The sequence below is a fragment of the Hypanus sabinus genome, chromosome 8, assembly GCF_030144855.1.
Source record: "Hypanus sabinus isolate sHypSab1 chromosome 8, sHypSab1.hap1, whole genome shotgun sequence".
NCBI classification, from domain to species: domain Eukaryota; kingdom Metazoa; phylum Chordata; class Chondrichthyes; order Myliobatiformes; family Dasyatidae; genus Hypanus; species Hypanus sabinus.
Genome location: NC_082713.1, coordinates 142,640,678 through 142,667,534, shown reverse-complemented (window position 1 = coordinate 142,667,534; position 26,857 = coordinate 142,640,678). Strand labels below are relative to the sequence as shown.

The following is a 26,857-nucleotide window of genomic DNA, read 5'->3' as shown; positions in this document are numbered from 1 at the left end:
TCGTTGGTACCAATATGCACCATGACCTCTGGCTGCTGAACATTTCATTTCAGGATATTGTGGATGCATTCAGAAACATCACAAACCCTGGTACTTGGGAGGCAAACTATCATCCATGTTTTTTTTCGTGTCCACAAAATTGCCTATATGTACCCCTAACTATAGAGACCCCTATCACTACTGCCATCCTGACCTGTACCCTACCCTTCTGAACCACAGGGCCAGACTCAGTGCCAGAGGCACAGCCACTGTTGCTTCCCCCAGGTAGGTTGTCCCTCCTGAATAGTAGTCAAAATGAAGTACTTATTGTTAAGGGGGCAGCCACAAGGGTGCTCTCCACTACCTGACGCTCTCCCTTCCCTCACCCACACACTTATATGTCTCCTGTGGCCCCTATGTGACTATTTGCCTGTAGCTCCTATCAAACACCTTCTCACTTTCCCTAACAAGCCAAAGGTCATCGAGATGCAGCTCCTTTGACAACTGCTCCACTAGGCAGTGGCTGCCTTTATTCCAGAAACTTCTCGGCGGCCTGGCGCAAAGATGAGCTACTGCATCCGTGCACTCCTCCCAGTCGAATCTCCCGGTGAAAGAAACTCCTTGATTTTAAATCTTCACAGTAGTCTTGCATGATGACGAGCTACTACATCTCTGCCCTTCTACCAATCAAATCTTCCACTGAAAGAAACTCCTCACTTTTTAAATCTTCTCAGTGGCCTTGCACAGAATTATTACATTTCTTGAATAACAGAACACCACTTGCCATCCTCCAATCCTCTAATACTACTCATGTGGCCAGTGAAGATGCAAAGATCATTGTCTGTGCCCCCGCAATCTCTTCACTCACTTTACGTATCAATCTGGGTTATATCCTGTCCAACCTGGAGTCTTATCTGTTCTGTTGTTTTTCAGAAGCTCTACCATATCCTCTTACTTAACCTCAACATGCTCCAGCTCATTAGTCTCATCTAGAACTGATAGCCAGTATAAACCAGTTGTTCCAATCCAAATCAGCCCTCAGCTCAAGTCCTGCAGGCATTGATTTTCAAGATGGAGGTGTTACAGTAAGCCTTCTTGGTCAGCTGACAACCAATCCCAGGCTGATCATTGTTTAAATCAACATCTTGAATATTTTTGGAAAATAGTCATGCTTTGGGATGCACTGTTCGGGTTTGAGTTTTGAGATTTTGTAGTTGTGTTGTTTTGCTGAGTGAAGGGGCATTTCAAGTTCCACCATTGTCCTGTCTCCTGGTTTCAGGTCTCATCAGTAGTTATAGAAGACTGAGTGCAACAACCCTCAAATTCCTGACTAATACCGTTATGTTTAAATTAAATACTTTTCCATATCATTTGTTCCTATCCTTATCCATGGCTATGCTAAAATTGAAGGAGTTATGGTCTCTATCTCCAAAATGCTCTCTGTCACCTGAGCGGTAGATCCCTAATGTAATTTAATGGAATAGGCCTTCTCCCAATTTAATTTTGTTCGTAGTGTATTCCTAACTCTGAAATATATAGAATTATGATCAATATCTCCAAAATGCTTTCCCACTGACACTCCTTCCATTACACTGTAAGATGAGATCCAGTAAAGCTCTTTCATTATCTGAATGCTGTGTCAAAAAGCTCTCTTGGACACATCTCAAGAATTCCACTTCCTGTGAGTCATTCACACAAGGCAATTCCAGTTAATATATGGGAAACTAAAATACCTTCGTACTATAATCATTCATCCGAGTGAAATCAAGCTAGGATTTGTGGTGGAGTGTTTGTTTATTTATTTATTTATTTGTTCGCTGCAAATTGCCACAGCACATCTTTGGGTTCCTAACCTTGAATTCCTGTGTGAGTACCATTGAGCTCATTGTCAATATACACACATTGGAAGATGCCCTTGAGATCAGTACCAAAAATGCTACCTTAGATAGATGAATCTGGAGTACATCAGATAAGTCTTTCCCTTGTGCTAATTCATCCACCATTTGGCATAAGCCCAGTAGCCCAATTTTCCAGCTATGTCTTTCAGAATGAGGCCAGTTTGATGACAGATGGTACTGTCAAATCCTCCCTGATACTGGACAATGAAGACTCACCTTCCTGATATTGGTTAATCAAGTCTCACCACAATGGGTCAAGGCAAATGGATGTGTAGAGATCCCATAATCCATACAAGCAGCATCACAACCTAGTACATTAGAATTTATGGTCAACGCTGGGCCTTCATTGTGCGTATGTAATTTTATTGTTTACAGAAATGCTAAATGGTCAGTATCAATTGCAGGTTGAATTGGATGTTTAAGGAAGGAAGAGATAGCATTGCATTTGAATGCAGTTCAAAAATTCCAAAGATTAATTCGTGACATAACACTGGGCATGAATTTTACAAATGTCATCTTAATATAGTATAATCAGAGAGCAACAAGTCAGAGTAAAATAGTTGAAAGGCTAGAAGGTGGCCCAGAGAATATTACTTGGGAGATAATTTTTTCACCTTAAAAAAAGGGCAGCTGGAAAAAATGATGTTTGATGCCTACAGGAAATCAGAGTCAGGATGCAAGATGTTGTGAAAGCAGAAGCACAAAAATAGAGAGTCTTATGCAACAAAAGTAGAAATTGTTCTAATTTTGTTCTCATATAGTAACATTTCAAATGCAATGTATAACTACTGTTATAGCTAACATGAGTTATTTGTCCCTGTGTTTGTTATGTGAACAGCTGGTGTTTACGACAGGTTATATCGTATTCACACTGGAGCATAATCATAAATATAATTATACTGAGATAACATTTGCAGAACAGAATGTGAATGAAGCCTATCTGTAAAAGTAATCTACTAGAATTATATATATTTGTACTGGATACTTCTGTGATATTAAATGCAACAAAGACTGAGGAGTTTTATAGTTGAAAAGTCAGAGACTGAGTGGCTGCAATTAGTTAAACGTATAACAGTGTGTATCCGTCAATATCCAGTGCATCGTATAATGCAATCATGTAAATTGTGAACCATTCATAATGTAACAGTTAATGAAGTACCATACGTGGGCTTACTACTTTTTAAAGAAGAGGAACTTGTAGAATTGTGCACCATCTGGATGGATTTTTCATGCATTATTGTACCATTAACTGCTTTAAGTGTTTACCAGTTGTTGATCTTAGTTAAATCTGGAGAGCCCACTGAAACTACAGTGGTTATAGTGGAGCTGGTAATTAGGAATGTTGCCAAATGGTGGCTGATAATGACTTATTTTAATGTATACAGTATATGAACATAAGAATTAGGAGCATAAGAAAGCCTTTTAATTTATCTGTGTGATTTGATGAGAACATGATTGTTCTGATTACAATGTCAAATCCACATCTCTGTCCATGATGGTAACCACCTTACTTATTAAGTATCTATCCACATCTGCCTTAAAAATAATCAAATGGTACTGCTTTTACTGTCACATGAGTGTGCCAGTTGTTTAGAACCCTCTGAAAGAATATTTTTCATATTCATCTATAGAATCAGAATTAGGTTTATTATCACTGATTTACATCATGAAATTTGTTGTTTTGTGGCAGCAGTACAGTGCACAACATAAAAATTACTACAAGGTACAAAGTAAATAAATATATCGCGGAAAACAAGAATTGTGGGGTAGTATTCCTGGGTTCATGGACTGTTCGGAAATCTGATGGTGGAAGGGAAGAAATTGTTTCTAAGAAGTTGAGTGTGAGTCTTCAGGCTCCTACACTTCCTCCCTGGAAAATGAAGAGTAACGTAGAAAGGGCGTGTTCTGAATGGTGAGGGTCTTTAACAAAGGATGGCACCTTACTGAGGTACCCCCTTTTCAATATATCCTTGTTGGTGGAGAGAGTGGTATTGTTGATGGAGCTGGCTGAATCTACAACCTTCTGCAGGCTCTGTCAATCCTGCATGTTGGAGTTTCCATACCAGGCAGTGATGGAGCCGGTCAGAACGAATGACCATTTTTAAACAATGATCCCTAGTTCCAGATTCTCCCACATCTGCCTTATTAAGACTATTTAAGATCTTAGGTTTCAATCAGGTTCTCCTCATTCTTCCAAAATCCAATGGATACATGCATAGTTAATTCAATGTTTTATTGTAAGCCAACACCTCAGATTGCACATAAATGTCTGAATTTTGTCTTCACTTGCCCGAGGAATGAACAGTAACTATCATTTAGCTTTCTTAATTACATGTTGTATCTACACACTATACTTTTGCAAAGACACTTATATCCTCTGCATCTTGGAGCTTTGCAATCTCTCACCATAATGTTAACTGGCTTTCTTTTTCCCAGTCCTCATGCTAAAATGGACTAATTCATATTTTCCAAGCACTAAAATTCATTTGCACTGATCCCAGTTTATTTTCCCCACAATCTCATCAATTTCCACAAATTCTGCCATTGACTGACTTTCATTGGAAGGGCATTTACAATGGTAAATTAAGATACCAATATGCATTTCTTCAGGATGTGGGAGAACTCACATATTCACAGAGAGAATGTGCTACTCCCACATAGGCAGAACCAGAGGTTATGATTGAACATAGAGCACTGGAGTTGCGGCATTACCTGAGACACAGTGCTGCTCAATCTATGCTAACTCACCTCACAATGTCCCTTTCTAACTTCCTTATATACTCTTTGCAATTTATTTTCCTATCCATCTTGTGACTTCATCCTTCCTATAATGAGGCAGCCAAGACAGAACACAATCCTAGTGTGGCCTAAACAGAGTTTTATAGAATTGAAGCATGTCTCGTGGCTCTTGAATTTAATCCTCTGACTAATGATCTCTCCTCTGTAGGCTGTCTCATTACTGCTAGAAATAAGGCCGATCAAAGTTGTGTTATCTGCAAACCTGACAGCAGATTAGCGCTGTGTGTGGCAGTACAGTCATGGGTGTAAAGGGAGTAGAGAAGGGGACTCAGAACTGGATGTGTTGAGAATCAGAGGGGCAGAGGAGAGGGAGCCCATTCTTACTACCTGTCAGTAATTCGATAGGAAGTCTAGCATCCAGCTGCACAAGGAGGACATTGATTGCTGGACACTGCAGACAGTGGTACTGACAGCCCAGCGCATCTGTGGATGTGAAAGTCCTGCTCTGTTGAGCAGGTGCAGAAAGAAGGCCTGGAGGGTCATCAGGGGTGGTTGGGGTGACTGGTGTTTTTTTCTTGATAACAGTGATAAACTATACCCTACATCTAATGTAACATATAAATTAGGACCATCCTTCTCAGATTTTTCTGTGATATTCCCGGAACCAGTCTAGCTTTCTCATTTCATCTAGGTATTGCAGACTTTTTTCATCACTGCCACAGTCTGGGTAGTGAAGTTAGAACCCTTGATAATACTAATTAATCAAATACACAATGAGCAATATCATGAGAAATTTATAATTATACTCACTGTTAATTTACTCTTTAAAATGATCGTATTAATGGTTTGTCATTAGATACTTATTGCAGAAACAAATACCTACTATTTCTGTTTTATTTATATACCATGTCAGCACTTCAAGCAACTGGTTGAAAATCTTAATGCCAAAGGGACAGGAATTGTAAATAAGGGACTCATTGAAGCTTTCATAATCTTGAATGAGGTTTGTATAATTTTAGCATTCATATTAAAAATGTCTGGGATTAATTGGGGGAAAGGAGGTACTGCTTTTTTTGTACCGCTATATAACAAGAATTGGAAAGTATTTTATCATTGATATTTGTTAATATTGGGAACAGTCAGAATTAGCACAATTTTTACATGTCTGGGAGAAGGGGAAAACTCAAACACCTGAATTTCTTTTTGCATTCACGTTGCATTGTCTTCAATTCCTGTAATCCTCATTGCCAATATTGTGTCAAGCAAGTTCTGCACAAAGGATCTTTGCATTGGTCGAACAGTCACACTTAACAAAAAGGCAGGTAATCCAGTCATTTGTCTTTTCTATTGGTTCTGAACATGTGCCACACTTTCTTTAGGACTCTGCACAGAATGAACTCCACAGCAATAAAAGAAGCATTCATTATAAAATGAATTAGAATTATCATCGCCCCTCGACCATCCCATGTTACTTCACTCCTGATGAAGGGTTTTGGCCCGAAACGTCGTCACTACCTCCTCCCATTGATGCTGTCTGGCCTGCTGAGTTCTGCCAGCATTTTGTGTTTTTAGAATCATTATAAAATGGCTGGAATGCCTTGACAATTCTCTATAGTTCATTCTTGGTTATAGATGTTTTAATTGTTTTTTTTTAATGTCTGTGATAGCAATATCTAAAAACATGTTGGATGGGTTGAAATATTAATTAATGAAACTGAACTAATAAAAGGAAAATTAACAATAGGAGTAATAAAAAGTAATTGGAATAATAAAATAACATAGAATGAAATAACTTGACCTCCAACCCTTTTCTGTGGGTTGGTGACTTGATTTCTAGCAATTTTGATCATTATAGGGCATACTTGGGAGCTTGTGCTCACTCAGGTCATTTGATGCAGTAGCATTTTGACGGATCTTAAAAAGGCAGGGGCAAAGTTTAGGCCCATCACTAGAGTGCCTCCTGGAATATTTTAGATCTCTTATTGCTTCAGTGCGTCTGTTCATTGTTTTGTCATGTCTTCTGTGCTTTGCCTTTTATTAACTTCTATTGAGACTAATGAAATTATATTTGCTTCTGATTAAGTTAGAATGGAAATGCCCTGTTTTTGCTATTCTGAAATAGCCAACCACTGCTGGCTAGGTTAGGCAAAGTAACAATGTGAAGCTATAGAATGTGACAAAGTTCATTGGCTATTCTCAAAGTGTAAGATTTGTAGGAAATGTAGGAGCAGCAACAGAGAAAAGACCAACAAACTAATTTGAACAAGAAATATAATAAACAACATAATAGTAATTTGAATTATAAATGATAACAGATCTCATTAACATGAAAGTTCAGCGCCTTCAATAGAAGTATCTTACGAACTAAATTTTTGATGGCCTGACATGCCAACACAATCTGTGGTGAGCTCCTTTGATCCCCAGATATTTGTTATTTTATGGGAGAGTGTACACTAAAATGTAATGCCCACTATCCCACAAAAGGGATGATAAGGTAGTAAGGAAGGCAAATGCAATGTTAACATTCATTTCAAGAGGACTAGAATATAAAAGCAAGGACGTGATGCTGAGGTTTTATAAGATATTGGTCAGACAGCACTTGGAGCAGTGTGAGCTGATTTAGGCCACATGTCTAAGACAGGATGTACCAGGATTGGAGAGGATCCAGAGGAGATTTACGTGAATTATCCCAGGAATGAAAGGGCTATTGTATGAGGAGCTTTTGATAGCTCTGTACCTGTACTCACTAGAAATTAAAAGAATTGGGGGGGGGGGGGGGGTGCGGCGTGCTATCTCGGAAAATCTACCAAATATTGAAAGGCCAAGATAGAGTGGATGTCGAGAGGATGTTTCCAATAGTGGAAGAATTAGGATCAGGGGGCCTCAGAATAGAAGACTATTCCTTTAGAACAGAGGTAAAGAGGTAGTTCTTTAGCCAAAGTGTAGTGAATCTGCGGAATTCATTGACACAGTCAGCTGTGGAGGCCAAGTCATTGGGTATAGTTAAAGCAGAAGTTGATAGTTTCTTGATTTGTCCGAGTGTCAAAGGAGAATGGAGTTGAGAGGGAAAATAAATCAGCCGTTGGAATGATGGAAAAGACCCAGTAGGCTGTGTGGCCCAATTCTATTCCTATGTCTTATGGTTTTATGGTCCAAGAGGAAAGAAAATACAATCTTATTCACTTTATTATGTTGTTTTTTCTTGGTGATAAAGATGTACTGAAAATTTACTTCTTTCTGGCACAGGTTTTGTCCAGGCAGTATCTAAGACTGGGAGATTTCAAATTCTTCAAATGTCACCCTTTAACACTGTTCTCCAGTAGAACGTGTACAACAGTAGCGTGGTATTTTCTTAAAATTAGGAGCTGACTGTGCTTTAGGTTGCAGGTGTCAACATGTTTCCTACATTGCTAATACACCACTGAATAAAACATCTATGCTGAGATATATGTAAATTTAATTTATATCACACAGTTGTCCAGCTTATGTGGAAGCATAACTTAAATGTTAATTTATATGTTGACTGATGTTCTTTGATTTTCTCCACTCAATTCTATGTGCTGCTATTACTATTTCTATTCCTTCTGTTAGTTCAATGAGACTGGACAAGGCAGCCTGTGTAATCAGGCTATCATGCTGATCACAGATGGTGCAGTTGAAGAATATGAACCAGTGTTTGAACAATACAATTGGCCTGACTGTAAGGTGCGTGCAGAAACAATATGATGAAATGTGAATGTTATTACATTTTCATCTTGGAGGCATTTCCAATGAAGAAAGCAGAGAAGTCAGTGAGCTTCTAAAAAAACATCAACCGATATCTGATGAAAACACAGGACTGAGGCAAAATAACACAATTTCCTGCATTAATGGAAGCGGTATAAACTATATTTATAATCCAAAAGTAGCCCCTTCCACTGGAAGACAGATTTACCACTTTCTGAATGAGCACCCCTGTTTCTCTCTGAGTTCTCCTTAGCACTTTCTGGTTTTGTAACCAATAATTTCGAGCCTATGAAGATGTGTGGGTGCCATATTTAATAATTTATGGTTTGTGTAACAAGTAAAATGTAAAGTGGCACACTGAAAATGCTGGAGAAGAGAGTAAACAGTTGACATTTTGGGCTGATACCCTTCATCAGGACTGGAGAAAAAAGATGAGAAGTCAGACGAAGAAGGAGGGGGGAGGTTTTTACTCTGACTTCTCATCTTCTTTCTCCAGTCCTGATGAAGTGTCTCAGCCCGAAACATCAGCTGTTTACTCTTTTCCATAGATGCTGCCTGGCCTGCTGAGTTCCTCCAGCATTGTGTGTGTGTTACTTGGATTTCCAGCATCTGTAGATTTTCCCTTGTTTGAAAATGCAAAGTGTATCATTTGAGATGAAAATATCTATCTTTATCATGTTGCCCTTTGTAAATAGATACTAAACATGCTGATAAGACTGTCCGGAGTTTAACAGTGTTTAAGATTGCATAAAGGATAATTATTAAATCCTTTGTTCAAGACAATAAGATAAGACAGTGACAAAAAACCAGGCTCTGTTTCTGATATGGGTACAGAAAAAGGCAATAATAAAGGGACCCAGTATTCTCTTCGGTTTTGCATTTGATATCAATGATCCACACCTGGAATATAAAAAGCTATGTCTCTTTTTGAGAAGGGAGGAATTTGAGATAATTGGAAAAACATAGTGGTGGAGGAGAAATCTCTTACCTTTCAATGATCTCAGTGTTTTACCCATGAGATACAGTAACTCAGCAGATGATGATTGCCTTCCTAAGTACACTAGAATTGCAATAAACTTCTGAGGGACATTTTAATCCATTTCTCTTTACTGTGTATTATTTTGATAAACATCAAAATACATACTTTCCCTGGATTAAGAACACTCATTTATACATATGATATGAGCTCTCATATTGTTATTAAGTTCAAAGGTCTGAGTACATACATACTATATACTCATTCCCTTGAAAGCAGAACAATTTCCTCTCTCCTCTTTCAGTAATTACCAGTCCTATGTGCTTTTGATGCCAATCATTACAATACTGTGAAGTTGTGGTTATCATATCATGTGATTCTTGGGTATTTTACAACATCAGAAAAACATTGACTTATGGATATGTTTGAAAATTGAAACTATTTGTAACTCAGGGCTGCACTGTACCCATAAAAGCTGATTTTCAGCCTGTTAAAGCATATGCCTGGGGCAATCCAGTGAAATTTAATAGGGACTGCAGAGTTTGAATTATTTGCATCTGAAATGAATTTTAGATGGATATTCAAGTGCTATTCTGAGACTGTTTCAATTCCTTGTTTGCATACAGCTAGATTTATTCTCTTAAGTGAGTTATTGATGGCCCTTAGCATATTTTCATGGCCTGATTGTTATCCTCCATGTGCCCCCAGGATTAGAGCTAATAAGCATAGCTTTTGAGTGGCAGCTAGGAAGGTTACAGGAACTGTTTGCTATCAGAAGTATCTTGGTGCATAATGCCTCTCCAGAGAGAGGCCCTCTACCCGAACAAGATTGCTACTTGAGAACGTAGCAGAAAAACTGAAAACTGGTTTTTCAGAAACAAGTGTATCACTGAGGTAGAATTTGAATCAAGTTCCAAGGAACTCTTCTCACCGTACGTCCTCATAAGAATCAAGAATCTCTGGTAAAAGTAGTGGAATATAAACGTAAACCACAAGAATGGTAGGTTATTGGCATTTAATGGCATTATTTGGTAAAGGTTATTTTGGAAAGTAAATGCAGTAAATTATAGATGTCATAGTTCCTTTCCTTGTATGTTGCAACTGTTTTGGATTTGATATTGTCATGTAAAATTCAGAATGGATGGATGTCCTGGCTTCATTGTTTTCTTCTTATCTGTTTCACAATAGTATTCTGAACTATGCAACAGGTTCTATAAAATGAGTTTTAAAGAATATAAAGTTATTAATAAGTTTCAGTCAAGAGACACATCAAAGTTCAAAGTGCATATGTATATTGTATACAACCTTGAGATTTGTTTTATTGCAGGCTACCGTAAACAAATAAACACGATAGAACCCATTAAAAAAAACCCACACAACAAAGACTGTTAAACACCCAATGGACAAAAAAAAGAGACCAAATCAAAGGTTCAAAGATTCATTAATTATCAAAATATACAGCTCTGGAATTCTTCTTCTCCATATAGCCACAAAAACAAGAAAGGAAAGAAAAGAACAGCAGCAACAGTGAAAAAAAGTCTATAGTCCAAGTACATATCCAAAACACAGAAAACCTGGGTAACTTTTCCCGGGCCCAGAGGTAGGTCTTTCTTTCTATGTAGCAGAGCAATCCCACCAGTGCTCAAAAGTCAGTCTCCCCTCTCAGTAGCAGAGTGACTCCACCAGCGATCAAAAAGCCGTCTCCTTCTCCAATAGTAGAGCAATCCCACTTGGGATCAAAAGGCAGGCAGTTAGCGTTCACCTTGATGTTTCAATCTCCCTCTTTGCTTTAATCAGCGAACCATGGAAGCATTAATCAATGAAATGGAGTCGAGGTCCCAGCCTTCTTACCACGAGGTTCCAGCATACGTCTCTGCCTCCCAAAAACCCTCTCAAAGACTGAAGAGCACTGAAGCACCCAAACAATCTCCAAACTTGTGCATTCACCTTGCCGTCTCAATCTTCCTTGACGCTTTAATCAGCCAACAATGGTAGCTTTAATCAATGTAATAGAGTCAAATATCAGTCCACGCCCCATCCCGCAGTCTTCTCAACATGAGGTTCACACATGCTGCCTCTGTCTTCGGGAATCCTTTTGCCGATTGCAGAGCACAGAAACATCCAACAGATCTCCAAGCTGCAAATCGCAGGCTCCTACAGTTCCAAAATCACAAACAAGACAAAAAGCAAACATAAAAAACACAAAAGAAATGAAATATAAGGTTTCATGATCTATCCAGAAGATGTTGACCATTGTATGCAGGCGCCATCTTGTGACTCCACAGCTACTGTGCTGAGGCCAGTGCCAATGGTTGCAGGCTGCAGCTGTAGAGTTAGTTCAGTGCTGAAGTGAATAAACCCCACAGAGGAGTGAGCTGAACACTGGTCCGTCCTTTGCCCTCGGCCTTGATCAAATCGTGCAAGTAGTAAAAAGTAGTAAACAAAATCACACGGAACATAAACTGTAGGGAGCCCAAAAGTGAGCCCATAGCTGTGGACCCCTTTCAGTGTTGTGGTGAGAGAAGCACATCCAGGACCCTGATAACTGCAAGGCAACAACTGCTCCCAAACCTGGCAGTATGGGTCCCAAGACTCCTGCACCTCTTACATGAGAAGAGATGGAGATCGGTCCAATGTAGACAAATGGCGCTGAACACCTTTTCATCCTCTGCTCTTGTCTTCGACAATTTTAATTTTTCTCGAGACTTTAATTGGTGTGGAGTAATGGGTTCATCTTCCACCATCATGCCTTGACACAGTGTCCATCCCCATAATGGCTGCCCCGGCAGTACCTGTACTCTCGAGAATCTAGTTCATTGAATCCGCCAAGGACTGCAGAAGCGCAGATCCTTCAGTTGGTTCAAAAGAACATCCTTAAAAGGGAAATTACAGGTTTCAGACTGCAGTGATCACAGTTCAGACAAACAAGCATGTCTACTAAAGTATCCAGTAGCTTTGCAAGCTGTCTGCAAAACATCGCCATTGGTTGCTGTCATCATCTTGTTTTAATTTTCAGATTCACTGATATTTAACTAATTTAATATCAGTAATAATGATAATTACAGATTAGATTAGGCTTTACTTTCACTATTTTCTTTCATGTAATCACAAAGTGGTTTTTACTCCGCTTCTGCTCTGCTTTTACTCCACCAATCTGTTTTATGCTATTTTTACATCATTGATCTGCATGTCGTGTGATTGGCCTTAGTGCTGTAGAACTTAAAATCATTTGCAAAATTCTTAATGCAGAATTTGCAAATATGCAAGTTTTGCCTTGTTGAAATTTATTACCAGCATAAAATTAATTGGGGAAAATAAAAACCTTTTGATCGACTTGTAACTTAAAGTCAAAAATTTCAAGCCTTAGATATGTTCATTTAGACTTTAAAAGAAAGGATGATAACATGATATGTTTGTGTGGTGTTTGAAATATGCATTTTATACATTGGAACAATGGCAGGTTATTTATGCCATCCAGAATATCCATTGCATTGCTGGGGTTCAGTGATAGAATTCGCGCCTGCCATGTTGAATTCAGTCAATGCAAAACATTATTTTTAGTGCATGGATGAAAGAAATGTGGAGGGTAATATGTGAGGAAGGGTTGGACTGATCCTAGAGTAGGTTAACAGGTTGACGAAACATTGTGGGCTGAACAACCTATGCTATGCTGTAGTGTTCTATGTTCTATATTCTAATAAATTACAATTGAACTATAAATCCTAACTCAAGGGAGAAGAATATATAAAGTGAAGGAAGATCAGCAGAATAAAGTGAACTCATCAAAAGACAAAAAAATGAAATATGAAATAAGAATTAATTTGTTTCATTTTTCATGCTTAAACCTGCAAATAAAGGGTCATAACAGTATCCAAACTTCTTGGCTGTCTCTTAATGTATCTTTGCAATTTGCATTCACTATCTTTAACTTTTCTTGAAGGTGCGCCTGTTTACATATTTGATTGGCCGGGAGGTGACATTTGCTGACCATGTCAAGTGGATAGCATGCAACAATAAGGGTAAGAAATCTGGCTTTGAGCAATCTTCTGAGAATCAATTTTAAATAAATATTGAGAAGCTGTAACACTTTTGAAGTAATATCAGTGAAATGGCCCTAAATATGGGCATAGAAGGATATGAAATAAATGCAAATGGAATGAGTATAGGTATAGGAATGATTAGCATAGGTGTGGTGCGCTGAAGGGCCTGTTGCAATGTTCTAATACTCTATGACTCTCGATGACTGGCATTTCTGCTTCAGTACTGCAGAAAATAAAGCAAACCTGCTACGTTTTACTCTTTGATGTTTTCTTTAATCATATTCATTGGCTGAGGTTGTACTATATCCTATACATGCTGCCGATGTACGTTTCAAAATACTATTCCAGTTTTATCATTTTCAGGTTTATAGGTTTACGTAAATGTAGTATCCATTAAAAATTGCCTCTGAAAATATGTATTTTCTAAAGTTGTTTAAGTGCAGAGGTAGGAAATAACTATAAATGTTTCCACTCATAAAAGTTCAAACTTCAAGGTAAATTTATGATCAAAGTATGTATATGGCACCATATACAACCAATAACCACAAGTGCAGGCATGGCTGCTGGATGATCCAGGGTTTAGATGTTTCAGAAGGGACAAGGAAGAGGTGGGGGAGTGGCATTGATAAACAGAGATAGTATCACAGTTGCAGAAAGGGGGATGTCATGGAGCGATTGTCGACAGAGTCAGTGGAGGTTGGAAACAGGAAGGGAGCAATTACTCTATTTGGAGTAATCTGTAGGCCCCACCAGTAGTGACATTGAGAAGCGGTCAGGTCTCTATAATGGCCAAAATGTAATAATTCCATATACTGATCCATGCTCTAAATTTATCACCCTTGTTCCTGATGTTTCCTGCATTAAAAAGATACATTTCAACTTACCCAACTGACTGAAATTATGCCCTATCCACTTCCTACTCTCCCTCACAGTCTCTCTACACATTGCATCTGCCTTTACACCAACTGCACCATCCTCTGACCTATCACTCTGGTTCCATCGCCTTGTAAAACTTATTTAAATCCACTCCACAGATGTAACAAACCTGTCCACAAAGATATTGGTCACCTTGCGTTCAGGTGTAACTCATCCCTTTTATACAGGTCATACTTTCTTCGGAAGAGATCCCAATGATGCACAAATCTGAAACCCTGTCCCCTGCACTAATTCTTCAGCCACGCATTTGTCTTCCAAACCATCTTATCCTTGGTACATGGCATAGACAGCAATCCAGAGATTACTACCTTTGAAATTCTGTTTAATGTTTCCTACCTAGCTCCCTATGTTCTCTCTTCAGAGCCTCATCATTTTTCCTACCTATGCCATTGCTACCAAATTGAGTTGTTTTCTCTGGAACATTGGAAGCTGAAGGAAGACTTGATGGAAATCTTTAAAATTATGGTATATATAGAAAGAATAGATAGGCAGAATCCCTTTCCCCATGTCAAAATATCAAATACAGGAGGATGAGCATTTAAGATGACAGGCTGATGTGTGGGATGTTTCTTTTATACAGAGAATGGTAGCTGCCAGGGAAAGCGGTGGAAGGAGATATAATAATGATGTTTACATGAATATGCAGGGAATTGGGGGATATGGATTGTGTGCAGACAGAGGAGGGCTAGTTTAACTTAACATCATGTTCAGCACAGACATTGTAGCCCAAACAGTCTGTCCCTATATGGTAATCATTCTATGTTCTAAATACAAATAGAGCAACCTTGAGCTAACAACAGAAAGCATATAAATGCAACCTTTTATGCCTTAATGCAGCAAAATGGATTCTAATTTATATAATACCAAAGCTCAGCTGTATCATAATTTAAAAAAATACAAATGTGTAGACTTATTTCCATGTTCTTAATTCTGCTTTTGAAGCTGTTCATGCCCTTTAAATTGGAATGAGAATTTTTCTCGAATTATGTGCTTTGGATAAACCCTCCTGGAACACTCTCTGTTTTCCATCTGTGTTCCACTTAGAAGTTTGACTGCTGGTGGAAAACCTCAAATCCTAATGATTGCGTGCCTTCACTCCCATCGATTCTACTCACTAACATTCAAACGCTGGAAAACAAACTGGATTACCTGGGCCTGCATCATAACATGGAAATATATCTACTCATTTCTATTTTGCTTTAGGTTGCTGTACAACTGAGTTATGGTACTATACAAGTTAAAATATATTTTGATCCACTACTTTTAGGAAGGAGGTACAGAAGCATCAGGTCTAGGACTGCTGGACTGGGTAACAGCTTCTTCCTTCAGGCTCAGAGACTAATGAATACCCTGCCACCACCGAGGTCTCGTCACTAGGACAGTGAGCTGTTTACTAATAACCTGTGCTGCACTTTACTATATGCATTTTGAATTATATTTATTTAACTTATTTATAGTATAATAGTTTGGTTTATGTCCTGTGAGTGATATATGTTGTGTGGCTGCACAGAGGGCTGGACGAATGTTGTTTCATTTGGTTGTATATATGTATAGTCAGACCATAATAAATTTGAACTTGAACCTGAAAGATATTCTGCCAGCCTACTATGCACCAGATCTCTTAGGTTTGTAATTTCCTTGCTATTCTTTGTGCAGATTAGAGCATATGAGGGGTGATTGATAAGTTTGTGGTTTAAGGTAGAAGGAGTCAATTTTAGAAAACCTAGCATATTTATTTTTCAACATAGTTCCCTCCTACATTTACACACTTAGTCCAGCAGTCATGGAGCATACGGATCGGACCTCCAGAAGGTGTCCACAGCAGGGGTGATTGATGTTTGTGGCCTAAGGTAGAAGGAGATGAGTTATACAGCTCCCGTTACATGTGCATGCTATTCAGCTTTTTAAGTGATTATGCAGAAAGTCTGAAGTTAATAATTCATCTCCTTCTACCTTAGGCCACAAACTTATCAATCACCCATCTGTGGACACTTTCTGGAGGTCCAAGATCCATATGCTCCATGACTGCTGGACTAAGTGTGTACATGTAGGAGGGGACTATGTTGAAAAATAAATGTGTGACTCCTTCTACCTTAGGACACGAACTTATCAATCACCTCTTGTTTATCAGTCACTATTCGCATAAACTTTTATCAGAGAGTCTTTTACCAGTTTTGCTTCTGAAAGGCTTTTGCTTCAATAGAAACCCCTCCATTTTCAGAAGATATAAACCCATACACCATAGTTGAAAATAATATCACCTACCAAGGTATCGACGTGACCCCTCCCATCGGAATGCTGTGAGGGAATGAGATAAACATCAGTATGGTCAGCTAAGTGCATTGTTCATATTATTGCCCTTCTTGCCCCGAAAACTAAATCAGTCATGTTGCACAATGGAAGGTGAATAGAACAGCTCATTTTTAAGCAAATATGAGGAAATCTGCAGATGCTAGAAATTCAAGCAACACACACAAAATGCTGGCAGAACGCAGCAGGCCAGGCAGCATCTATAGGGAGAAGCACTGTCAACGTTTCAGGTCGAGACCCTTCATCAGGACTAACTGAAAGGAAAGATAGTAAGAGATTTGAAGGTAGGAGGAGGAGGGGGGAAATGCGAAACGATAGGAGAAGACCAGAGGGGGTGGAGTGAAGCTGAGAGCAGGAAAGGTGATTGGCAAAAGGGATACCTCGCTGGAGAAGGGAAAGGATCATGGGATGGGAGGCCCAGGGAGAAAGAAAGGGGGAGGGGAGCACCAGAGGGAGATGGAGAACAGGCAGAGTGATGGGCAGAAAGAGAGAAAAAAAAAGGAGGGGAGGAAAACACTAAATATATCAGGGATGGGGTAAGAAGGGGAGGAGGGGCATAAACAGAAGTTAGAGAAGTCAATGTTCATGCCATCAGGTTGGAGGCTACCCAGCCGGTATATAAGGTGTTGTTTCTCCAACCTGAGTTTGGATTCACTTTGACAATAGAGGAGGCCATGGATAGACATATCAGACTGGGAATGGGACATGGAATTAAAATGTGTGGCCACTGGGAGATTCTGCTTTCTCTGGCGGACAGAGCGTAGGTGTTCAGCGAAACGGTCTCCCAGTCTGTGTTGGGTCTCACCAATATATAAAAGGCCACACCGGGAACACCGGACACAGTATACCTCACCAGCCGACTCACAGGTGAAGTGTCGCCTCACTTGGAAGGACTGTCTGGGGCCCTGAATGGCGGTGAGGGAGGAAGTGTAAGGGCAGGTGTAGCACTTGTTCCGCTTACAAGGATAAGTGCCAGGAGGGAGATCGGTGGGAAGGGATGGGGAGGAGGAATGGACAAAGGAGTCGCGTAGGGAGTGATCCCTGTGGAAAGCAGAAAGGAGGGGAGGGAAAGATGTGCTTGTTAGTGGGATCCCATTGGAGGAGGTGGTGGAAGTTACGGAGAATTATACGTTGGACCCGGAGGCTGGTGGGGTGGTAGGTGAGCTCATTTTTAAGATGTCTTTTTAAATTAAAGGTTTCATGCATTATGTATATACTACAAGCAAAAAAAAAGTGTTGTGTAAAATAGTGCAAATTGTGCTTCAAATTAGCTGATAAATTAATGAAGAATTTTTAATATATATTATCTGTGACATCTAATTATTGATCCTAGCTTACAATGCAATAGACAGACAGTAAGCATGGTTTCTTCTGTGCTTGGAAGACTGCCAAAGGCAGAATTAATAGTTAAGAATAAAGCAATATTCAATCCAACCATTTCTATAGTTTCATGGTGTCCAAAGCTTGTATGAATGCAGGTGATGAAATACACAGCAATACTGAAGGGACAGACTGATAATAATGAGTTGTGACATTGACAAAGCTAATCAGCTCCTCCATTTACCTTTCAACCTCTTTCATGGTTGATCAAATAATCTTCCTCCTACTATGGCCTTCATTCCACATTTCTCCATCTAGCCATAGTTTGATAATTACCTTATTGAGTCAATTTTCAAGATATGACCATTTTTGTCCTTCAGGTGAAAAACCTCCCACAATATTGTTGGGTAGTGAGTTCTAGGATTTAGACTAGAAGTGATGAAGAAATAGCAATACATTCCAATGTTTGACTCGGATAGAATTCGATCACACCCAAATTCAGTGTCTAGGTCAATGCTATTGCCCAATTTTATCCTTTCTCTGTATTAATGCACAGTCTGATATAAATAAAGGCCATTTCAGAAGATAGTAAAGAATGGGTAAGCCTAGGTAGTTCTAAAGACATGTTCAGCACAGCTTTGTGGGCCGAAGGGCCTGTATTGTGCTGTAGGTTTTCTATGTTTCTAATAGAAGATAAAAATAGACCATGCTTCTGTAATACTGACAGATTATGAAAGCAGGTTTACTGTCTTGAAGGTCAATAGTGCACCAGATCGGTCCAATAATTTCTCCATTACTGGAATCTTAATTTTAGTTTCGACATTATGTATTAAATTGAGTTTAAATTCAATTGCTGCCTCAATGGGACTGGAACTTTCAACTCTAGAGTTGTAACCATATCCATCTTAATCTGCAATGATTTCTCTTTGCACTCTCATATTATTGCCCCCAGTGACTCTCAAGGATTAACTTTGACACTTTCTTATTTTTTACTTATATGGTGCTCCTTAGCAATGTCAACCAAAAACGCAATGAGAATTATCATATCACTGCTGACAATACCCTTTACCACCTCTACCTCATTACCTCCTCAAAGCATCCTCCCACAGATACTGAATTGTCAGTCTACTTTTCTGACAGCCAGCACGTGGTGAACTTGCAAATGTAACTCCACTCTTTAAGAGGCAGAAGAAAGGAAAGTATTGGCCAATTAGCCTGATTCCAGTGCTTGGGAAGATGTTGGATCCATTATTAAGGATTAGTTTTCAGGGTACTTGGAGGTACATGATGAAGTAGGCCAAAGTCAGCAAGCATTCCATAAGACAAAATCTTGCCTAACAGATCTTTTGAATTCCTTGAGGAAATAACAGGTAGGATAGACAAAAGAGAGTCAGTGGATGTTGTTTGCTTAGATTTTCAGAGGACCTTTGACAAGGTATTACATATGAGTCTGCTTAAGAAGATAAAAGACCATGGTATTACAGGATAGCAGAATAGATGGAAGATGACTGACTAGCTGGAAGAGTGGGAATAAAGGGGGCTTTTTCTGTTTGGCTAACAGAGTTCCACAGTCATTGGCATTGGGACCTTTTCTTTTCAAGTTTACTTTCAATGATTTGAATGATCAAATTAATGGCTTTGTGGCCAAGATTGCAGATGACACAAAGACAGATGGAAGTGCTGGTAGCTCTGAGGAAACAGGGAGTCTACAAAAAAACTTAGACAGACTGGGAGAATGGGCAAAGAAGTGGCAGATGAAATATAGTGTAGGGAAGTATATGGTCATGCATTTTGGTAGAAGGAATAAAGACATAGACTATTTTCTAAATGGCAAGAAAATTCAAAAGTCAGAGGAGCAAAGGAACTTGGGAGACCTTGTGCAGGATTCCCTAAAGGTTAACTTGCAGGTTGAGTCGGTGGTAAGGAAGGCAAATGCAATGTTAGCATTCATTTTGAGAGGCCTAGAATATAAGAGCAAGGATATACAAAGCTGAGGCTTTATAAGACATGAGCCAGACTGCACTTGGAGTATTATGAGCAGTTTTGGGTCCGTTATCTAAGAAAAGAAAGGATAAGCAAAGAACTTGAATGCTACCATCTCTTACAAAATGAAATCGTGATGTAAGTGACAAAAGGGCTTCACTTCCAGATGAGCTCCATGCTTTCTATGCTCACTTTGACTGTCAAAACATGTTACTCCCACTGCCTCTGATGATCCTGTAATTTCAGTCTCTGAGGCTGATTTGAGAGCATTCTTCAGGAGGGTGAACCCACGAAAAGTTTCCGGACCAGACGGGGTACCTGGCCAAGTACTAATTACCTGTGCTGATCAACTGGCTGGAGTGTTCATTTAGATCTTTAACCTCTTTTTTCGGCAGTCTGAAATATCTACCTGCCTCAAGCAGGCTTCGATTATACCAGTGCCTAAAAAGAACGTGGTAACTTGACTATTGTCCAGTAGCACTCACATCCACTGTGATGAAGTATTTTGAGAGGTTGGTGATGAAACATACCAATTTTGGTCTGAGAAGTGACTTGGATCTGCTGCTGTTTGCCTACCAGCATAACAGCTACGCAGCAGCAGCTGCCATCTTATTGGCATTTCACTCAACCCTGGAACATCTGAACAGCAAAGATGCACACATAAGGATGCTCCTTATCGACTGCAGCTCGACATTCAATACTAGCATCCTCTTAAAACTAATCAAAAAGCTTCTAAACCTTGGCTTCAATACCTCCTTGTGCAACTAGATCTTCAATTTCCTCACTTGCAGACCCTAGTCAGTTTGGATTGGCAACAACATCTCCTCCACAATCTCCATCAGCACAGTTTCACCACAAGGTTGTGTGCTTCGCTCTCTGCTCTACTCACTTTACATTTATGATTGTATGGCTAAGCACAGCTCGAATACCGTATTCAAGTTTTCTGATGGCACCATGGTTAAACTGTTCTCAAGCCTCCAGCTGGGTACAGGTATTGATTTTAACTGACATTTTGATGACAAACTCTGCCATCTTTGGCTGGAAGCCTGGGAAGAGCATACACACCAGGAAAACCCTAGATCCTTTTTTGACACCACTGCTGTTGGCCAAATCAAAGTTGGTGACAAATCAGCATATAGGAGGGAGATTGAAAATCTGGCTGAGTGATGCCACAACAACAACCTCTCACTCAATATTAACAAAACCAAGGAGCTGATTATTGTCTTCAGGAGGAGAAAGCCAGAAGTCCATGAGGCAGTCTCATGGACTGGAGAGGGTCAGCAACTTTAAATTCCTCTGTGTTATCATTTCAGAGGATCGTACTGGGTCCAGCATGTAAGTGAAATTACGAAGAAAGCAGGGTAGTGCTGCTACTTCCTCAGATGTTGGCGAAGATTCGGCATGGCATCTAAAACTTTGACGAACTCCTGTAGATGTGTGGTGGAAAGTGTGCTGCATTATGGTCTGTTATGAGAGCACCAATGCTCTTGTATAAAAAATCCTACAAGAAGTACCGGATACAGCCTAGCCCATCATGGCTAAAGCCCGTACCATCATTGAGCACATCTACACTGAGCATCGTCACAGAAAGCTGTTTCCATCATCGGGGTCCCCCACCACTCAGGTCATGCTCTCTTCTCACTGCTGCAATCAGAAGGTAGAGAAGCCTCAGGACTCTCACCATCAGGTTTAGAAATAGTTATTACCCCTCAAGCATCAGGCTCCTGAACCAGAGGGAATGACTTCACTCAACATCACTTGCCCCATCACTGAACTGTTCCTACACCTATGAACTCACTTTCAATGACTCTTCTTCTCATAATCTCATTACTTATTTATTTATTATTATTAGTTATTTATTTTCGTATTTGCACTTCTTATTGTCTTTTGCACAGTGGTTGTTCACACTGGGTGCAGTGTTTCATTGATTCTACTATGACGATTAGATTTATTATGCTCAACAGAAAATAAATCTCAGGGTTGCATATTGTGACATGAATGTGCTTGGATAGTAACTGAACTTTGAACTTTGGGGTTCACAAGAATTATTCTGGGAATTAAAGGGTTAATGTATAAGAATATATAATGTATAATGCTTTATGTTGGAGTTTAGAGGAATGAGTGAAGAACATTGGAATCTATCAAATATTGAAAGGCCTAGGTGAGTGGATGTGGAGAGGATGTTTCCTATAGTGGGTAACTCTAGGATCAGAAAAAACAGCCTCAGAATAGAGGAACATCCATTTGGAAAAGAGATGAAGAGAATTTCATTAGCCAGAGAGTGGTGAATCTGTGGACCTGACTTCTATGGACAGCTGTGGAGGCCAAGTCATTAAGTATATTTAAGACAGGGGTTGATAGATTCTTGTTTAGTAAGGGAATCAAGGACAAGAGAATGGGGTTGAGAGGGAGAATAAGTCAGCCACAATAGAATGGCGGAGCAGACTCAATGTGCCAAATGCCCTAATTCTGCTCCTATATCTTATCGTCTTATGATCTTAACTGTAAGTTTTAAGGTCATTAGATTTTTTTCCTTAACCATTCATTGGACGTTAATTCCATCCTTTCTTATAAAAGCAGACTGAAACTGAACAAATTTGTTTGGAACCTTGATGGCTCTACCACTCCCAGTTTTTGCGATTGTATTCATAATCCTTGAGCCTTCCAGTCCTCTCTAGCACCCTGATTACACCTATTCCCAAATCCTTGCAACTCAGCTAAACATTAAGCTTTCAATTCTGAAGATTCTGGAATTGCCTTCCTAAGCACCACTGTCCCTCTTTCTTGCTTTATAATATTATCTAAACCTTTCTCTTTGTTTGAGCTTTTGTTTGTCTTCCATAATATCCACTCACATGGCTCACTAGGAATTTTATTTTTTGTGCAATTCCCCAAAATGTATAGCTATGCTGAAAATGCAATAAAATGCAAATTGTTGTTGCTGTTTATTCCCCATGGGGAAAAACTGCATTTTATAGCACCTTTCTTTATCTTACCACTTCATAATCACCAAACTACTTTTGAAATACAGGAAAGGAAACTTTAGATGACCCAAAAATTAAGAGAATGTTATAGCTCTAGGGAAATAATTGAATCATTCATATAATGTAAGATCTCTTAAATAGTCATTCACCCAATTCAATTCACTTTCCTGTATTCTTCCACATTTTTGAAATCAGATGCTTATCTTCATTGTTCTTGAAAGTATATATTTTCTTGCACAATCTTTAATATTCTGATAACTTGAAAATAAAGTCTCCAAAACTTTCATACACTTCTTTGGGAAGTACATTAAATGTATGCTTCTTAACTACTGATTTAGCAACCAGTAAGAATATTTTATTTAGATGTGTTAATGCACTGCACCTTCTCCTCCACCTCACCTCCATCTATTGATTTTTGTTCTATTTTTTAAAAAAAGAATTCTAATTGAAGTAAGCCTGATTCTGCCTTCATGCTAAAACTTATCATTGAAAGTATTCACCAAACTTCCATTTCAAAGTTCAAAGTCAACTTATTAGCAAAATATGTATATGTTAGCATATACTAGCTTAAAGTTTCATTTTCTTGCAGGCACCTACTAGAAGAAAGAAATGCAATAGAATTTTATGAAAATCTATACATAAATAGATGAAGACTGACAAACAACCAGTATGCAAAAGAGCATAAACTGTGCAAATAAAAATAATAGAGAACATGGGTTATAAGAGTCCTTGAAAGTGAGTCTGTAGGTCGTAGAATCCGCTCAGAGTAATAATGAATGAAGTTATCCATGCTGGTTCAGGAGCCTAATAGGTGTAGGGTAATAATTGTCCTCTAGCTGGTGGTGTGGGACCTAAGACTTCTGTAGCTCCTGCCCAGAATCAGAATCAGAATCAGGTTTATTATCAACAGCATGTGACATGAAATTTGTTAACTTAGCAGCACCAGTTCAATGCAATATATAATCTAGCAGAGAGAAAAAAAATAATAATGATAAATAAAATAAAATAAAACATAATAAATAAACAAGCAGATCAGTTATGTATATTAAATAGATTTTTTTTTAACGTGCAAAAACAGAAAAACCGTATATTTAAAAAAAAAGTTGAGGTAGTGTTCAAACTTTTAATGTGCATTTAGGAATCAGATGGCAGAGGGGAAGAAGCTGTTCCTGAATCGCCGAGTGTGTGCCTTCAGGCTTCTGTACCTCCTACCTGATAGTAACAGTGAGAAAACAGCAAGAAGCTCAGGTGCGAATGGATAACTATGATGTTGTTGGGATAACAGAGACATGACTGCAGGGAGATCAGACCTGGGAAATGAATGTACAAGGGTATACGTGCTATCTTAAGGACAGAAATGTGGGCAGAGGGGCCCTGTTGGTGAGGAATGAGATTCAGTCCTTTGCAAGGGGGGACATAGGGTCAGGAGAAGTAGAGTCTGTGTGGATAGAACTGAGAAACAGTAAGGGCAAAAGGACCCAAATGAGTGTTGTCTACAGGCCACCAAACAGTAGCATGGATATTGGGTGCAAGTTGAATAGGGAGTTAACATTGGCATGTGGCAAAGGTAATGTCGCAGTAGTTATGGGAGATTTCAACATGCAGGTGAACTGGGAGAATCAGGTTGGTGCTGGACCACAGGATAGGGAGTTTGTAGAGTGCCTACATGGAACAGCTTGTATGAGAGCTGACCAGGGACAAGACTATTCTGGATTTAGTGTTATGCAATGAACAGGATTTGATAAGCGATCTTGAAGTAAAGGAGCCATTAGGAGGTAGTGATCATAATATGATGTTTTTATCTGCAATTTGAGAAGGATAAGGGCAGCTTGGACGTGGCAGTGTTGCAGTTGAACAGGGGAAACTATGGGGCCATGAGGGAGGAGCTGGCCAAAGTTGACTGGATGGATAGCCTAGCTGCTAGGCCCTAGCAGAAAAGACAGTGGAACAGCAATGGCAGGTATTCTTGGGAATAATACACAAGGTGCAAAATCAGTTCATCCCCCGGAGAAGGAAGGATTCAAAGGGGGGGGGAAAGGGGCCACAGTGGTTGACAAAGGAAGTCAGAGATTGCAGAGCATTAAAAAAAAGGAAGTATGACAGAGCTAAGGTGAGTGGGAGGATAGATGATTGGGAAGTTTTTATGGAACAACAGAATTTAACTAAAAAGGCAATACGGGGAGAAAGAATGAGGTATGAACACAAGCTCGCCAGGAATATAAAGGAAGATAGCAAAAGCTTTTTTAGGTATGTGAAGAAAAAGAAGATTGTTAAGAACAATGTTGGGCCCTTGAAGAATGAATTGGATAAAATTGTTATGGGAAACAGAGAAATGGCAGAAGAATTTAATGAGTACTTTAGACCTGTTTTCACTAAGGAAGACGCAAGCAATCTCCCAGGTGTATGGATGGGCCAAGGCCATAGGGTAACAGAGGAAATGAAACAGATTGACATTAGAAAGGAAACGGTGATGAGTAGACTGATGGGACTGAAGGCTGACAAATCCCCAGGTCCAGATGGTCTGCATCCTAGGATACTAAAGGAGGTGGCCCTGGAAATTGCGGATGCATTGGTAATCATTTTCCAATGTTCCTTAGATTCAGGATCAGTTCCTGAGGATTGGAGAATGGCTAATGTTATCCCACTTTTTAAGAAAGGAGGGAGGTGGCAGAATAAGCGCTCTAGAATTAATAAAATCCATCTCCAAAAATCTAAATGGCAGAATAAGCGCTCTAGAATTAATAAAATCCATCTCTAAAAATCTAAAAAAGAGGGTGGTATGGCTTTACCTAACTTTCATTTATATTATTGGGCAGCCAATATACATTGTGCTACCTTCTGGTCTTTCTTCCATGGCCAACCCGAGTGCCCTAACTGGGTGGCGATGGAGCTGAGCTCCACTAAAGAATTATCTATCTCTGCACTCCCTAGTAGTCTGCCCAGATCAATAGCTAATCCTCTTGTTAGACACATTTTGCGTATATGGGCTTAGATCAGGAAATGCTATGGTTTCCAAGGGTTTTCAGTTTCCAGCCCTATTGCTCATAATCACCTTTTTTTTACCTACTACATACGATTCAGCATTCCAGGTTTGGTATAGGAAGGGCATTAGACATTTTGAAGATCTTTTCATTGATAATCGCTTCGCTTCTTTTCAGCAGCTCTCTGTTAAGTTCAATCTGCCCAATGCTCATTTTTTCAGATATCTCCAAATCCGACACTTTATTGCTCCTTTAATTCCTAACTTCCCTGAAATGCCTGCAAAAAATGCTATGGACCTATTTCTTTCCATGAATCCACTAGGTAAAGGCTTAATATCAATCATCCAAGATAAACTAGTGGCCTTACGATGGGCCCCCATGGATAAAATCAAAATGACCTGGGAGCAGGATTTAAATATCTCCTTATCTGAGGAGAGCTGGGATTCAGTTCTCAAATCGGTTAACTCAACCTCTCTTTGTGCTCGCCACTGCCTTTTACAGTTTAAGATTGTTCATAGAGCCCATATGTCTAAATCTAAACTATCTCGATTCTACCCTAGCATTAGTCCGCTCTGTGATAAATGCAAGAGGGGCGTGGCCTCTCTCATCCATATGTACTGGTTCTGTCCTAGCTTGGAGAAATTCTGGAAAGATGTCTTCACTACGTTATCGTGTATTCTGAATCAGCACCTAGAACCAAACCCCTTAATTGCTCTGTTCGGTTTTTGGGGCGAGACAGATTTATGTCTGGGTCCAACCAAATGCCGAATATTATCCTTTGCCTCTCTCCTGGCTAGACGCTTGGTCCTCCTCAGATGGAGAGATGTTGTCCCGCCCACTCATGCTCAATGGCTTAACGACATCATGGCCTGCTTGGACCTCGAAAAAATTCATTATTCAGTTCTCAATTCGGATCTAAAGTTCCATGAGGTCTGGGGACCTTTTATCGAGTACTTTCATAACCTTCCTCTTGACTAGGGTTTTT

At 39.4% G+C, this 26,857-nt stretch overlaps 1 protein-coding gene across 1 annotated transcript in view; it reads left to right on the top strand.

Annotated features, from left to right (window-relative positions):
* LOC132397679 (voltage-dependent calcium channel subunit alpha-2/delta-4-like) overlaps positions 1–26,857 on the top strand; it is a 341,368-nt gene that overhangs the window by 46,288 nt on the left and 268,223 nt on the right. Inside the window, exons 9-11 of the mRNA XM_059976447.1 lie at positions 5,530–5,619; positions 8,208–8,321; positions 13,259–13,337. Of these exons, the coding sequence (XP_059832430.1) occupies positions 5,530–5,619; positions 8,208–8,321; positions 13,259–13,337 (283 nt within the window). The remainder of the gene's footprint in view (positions 1–5,529; positions 5,620–8,207; positions 8,322–13,258; positions 13,338–26,857) is intronic.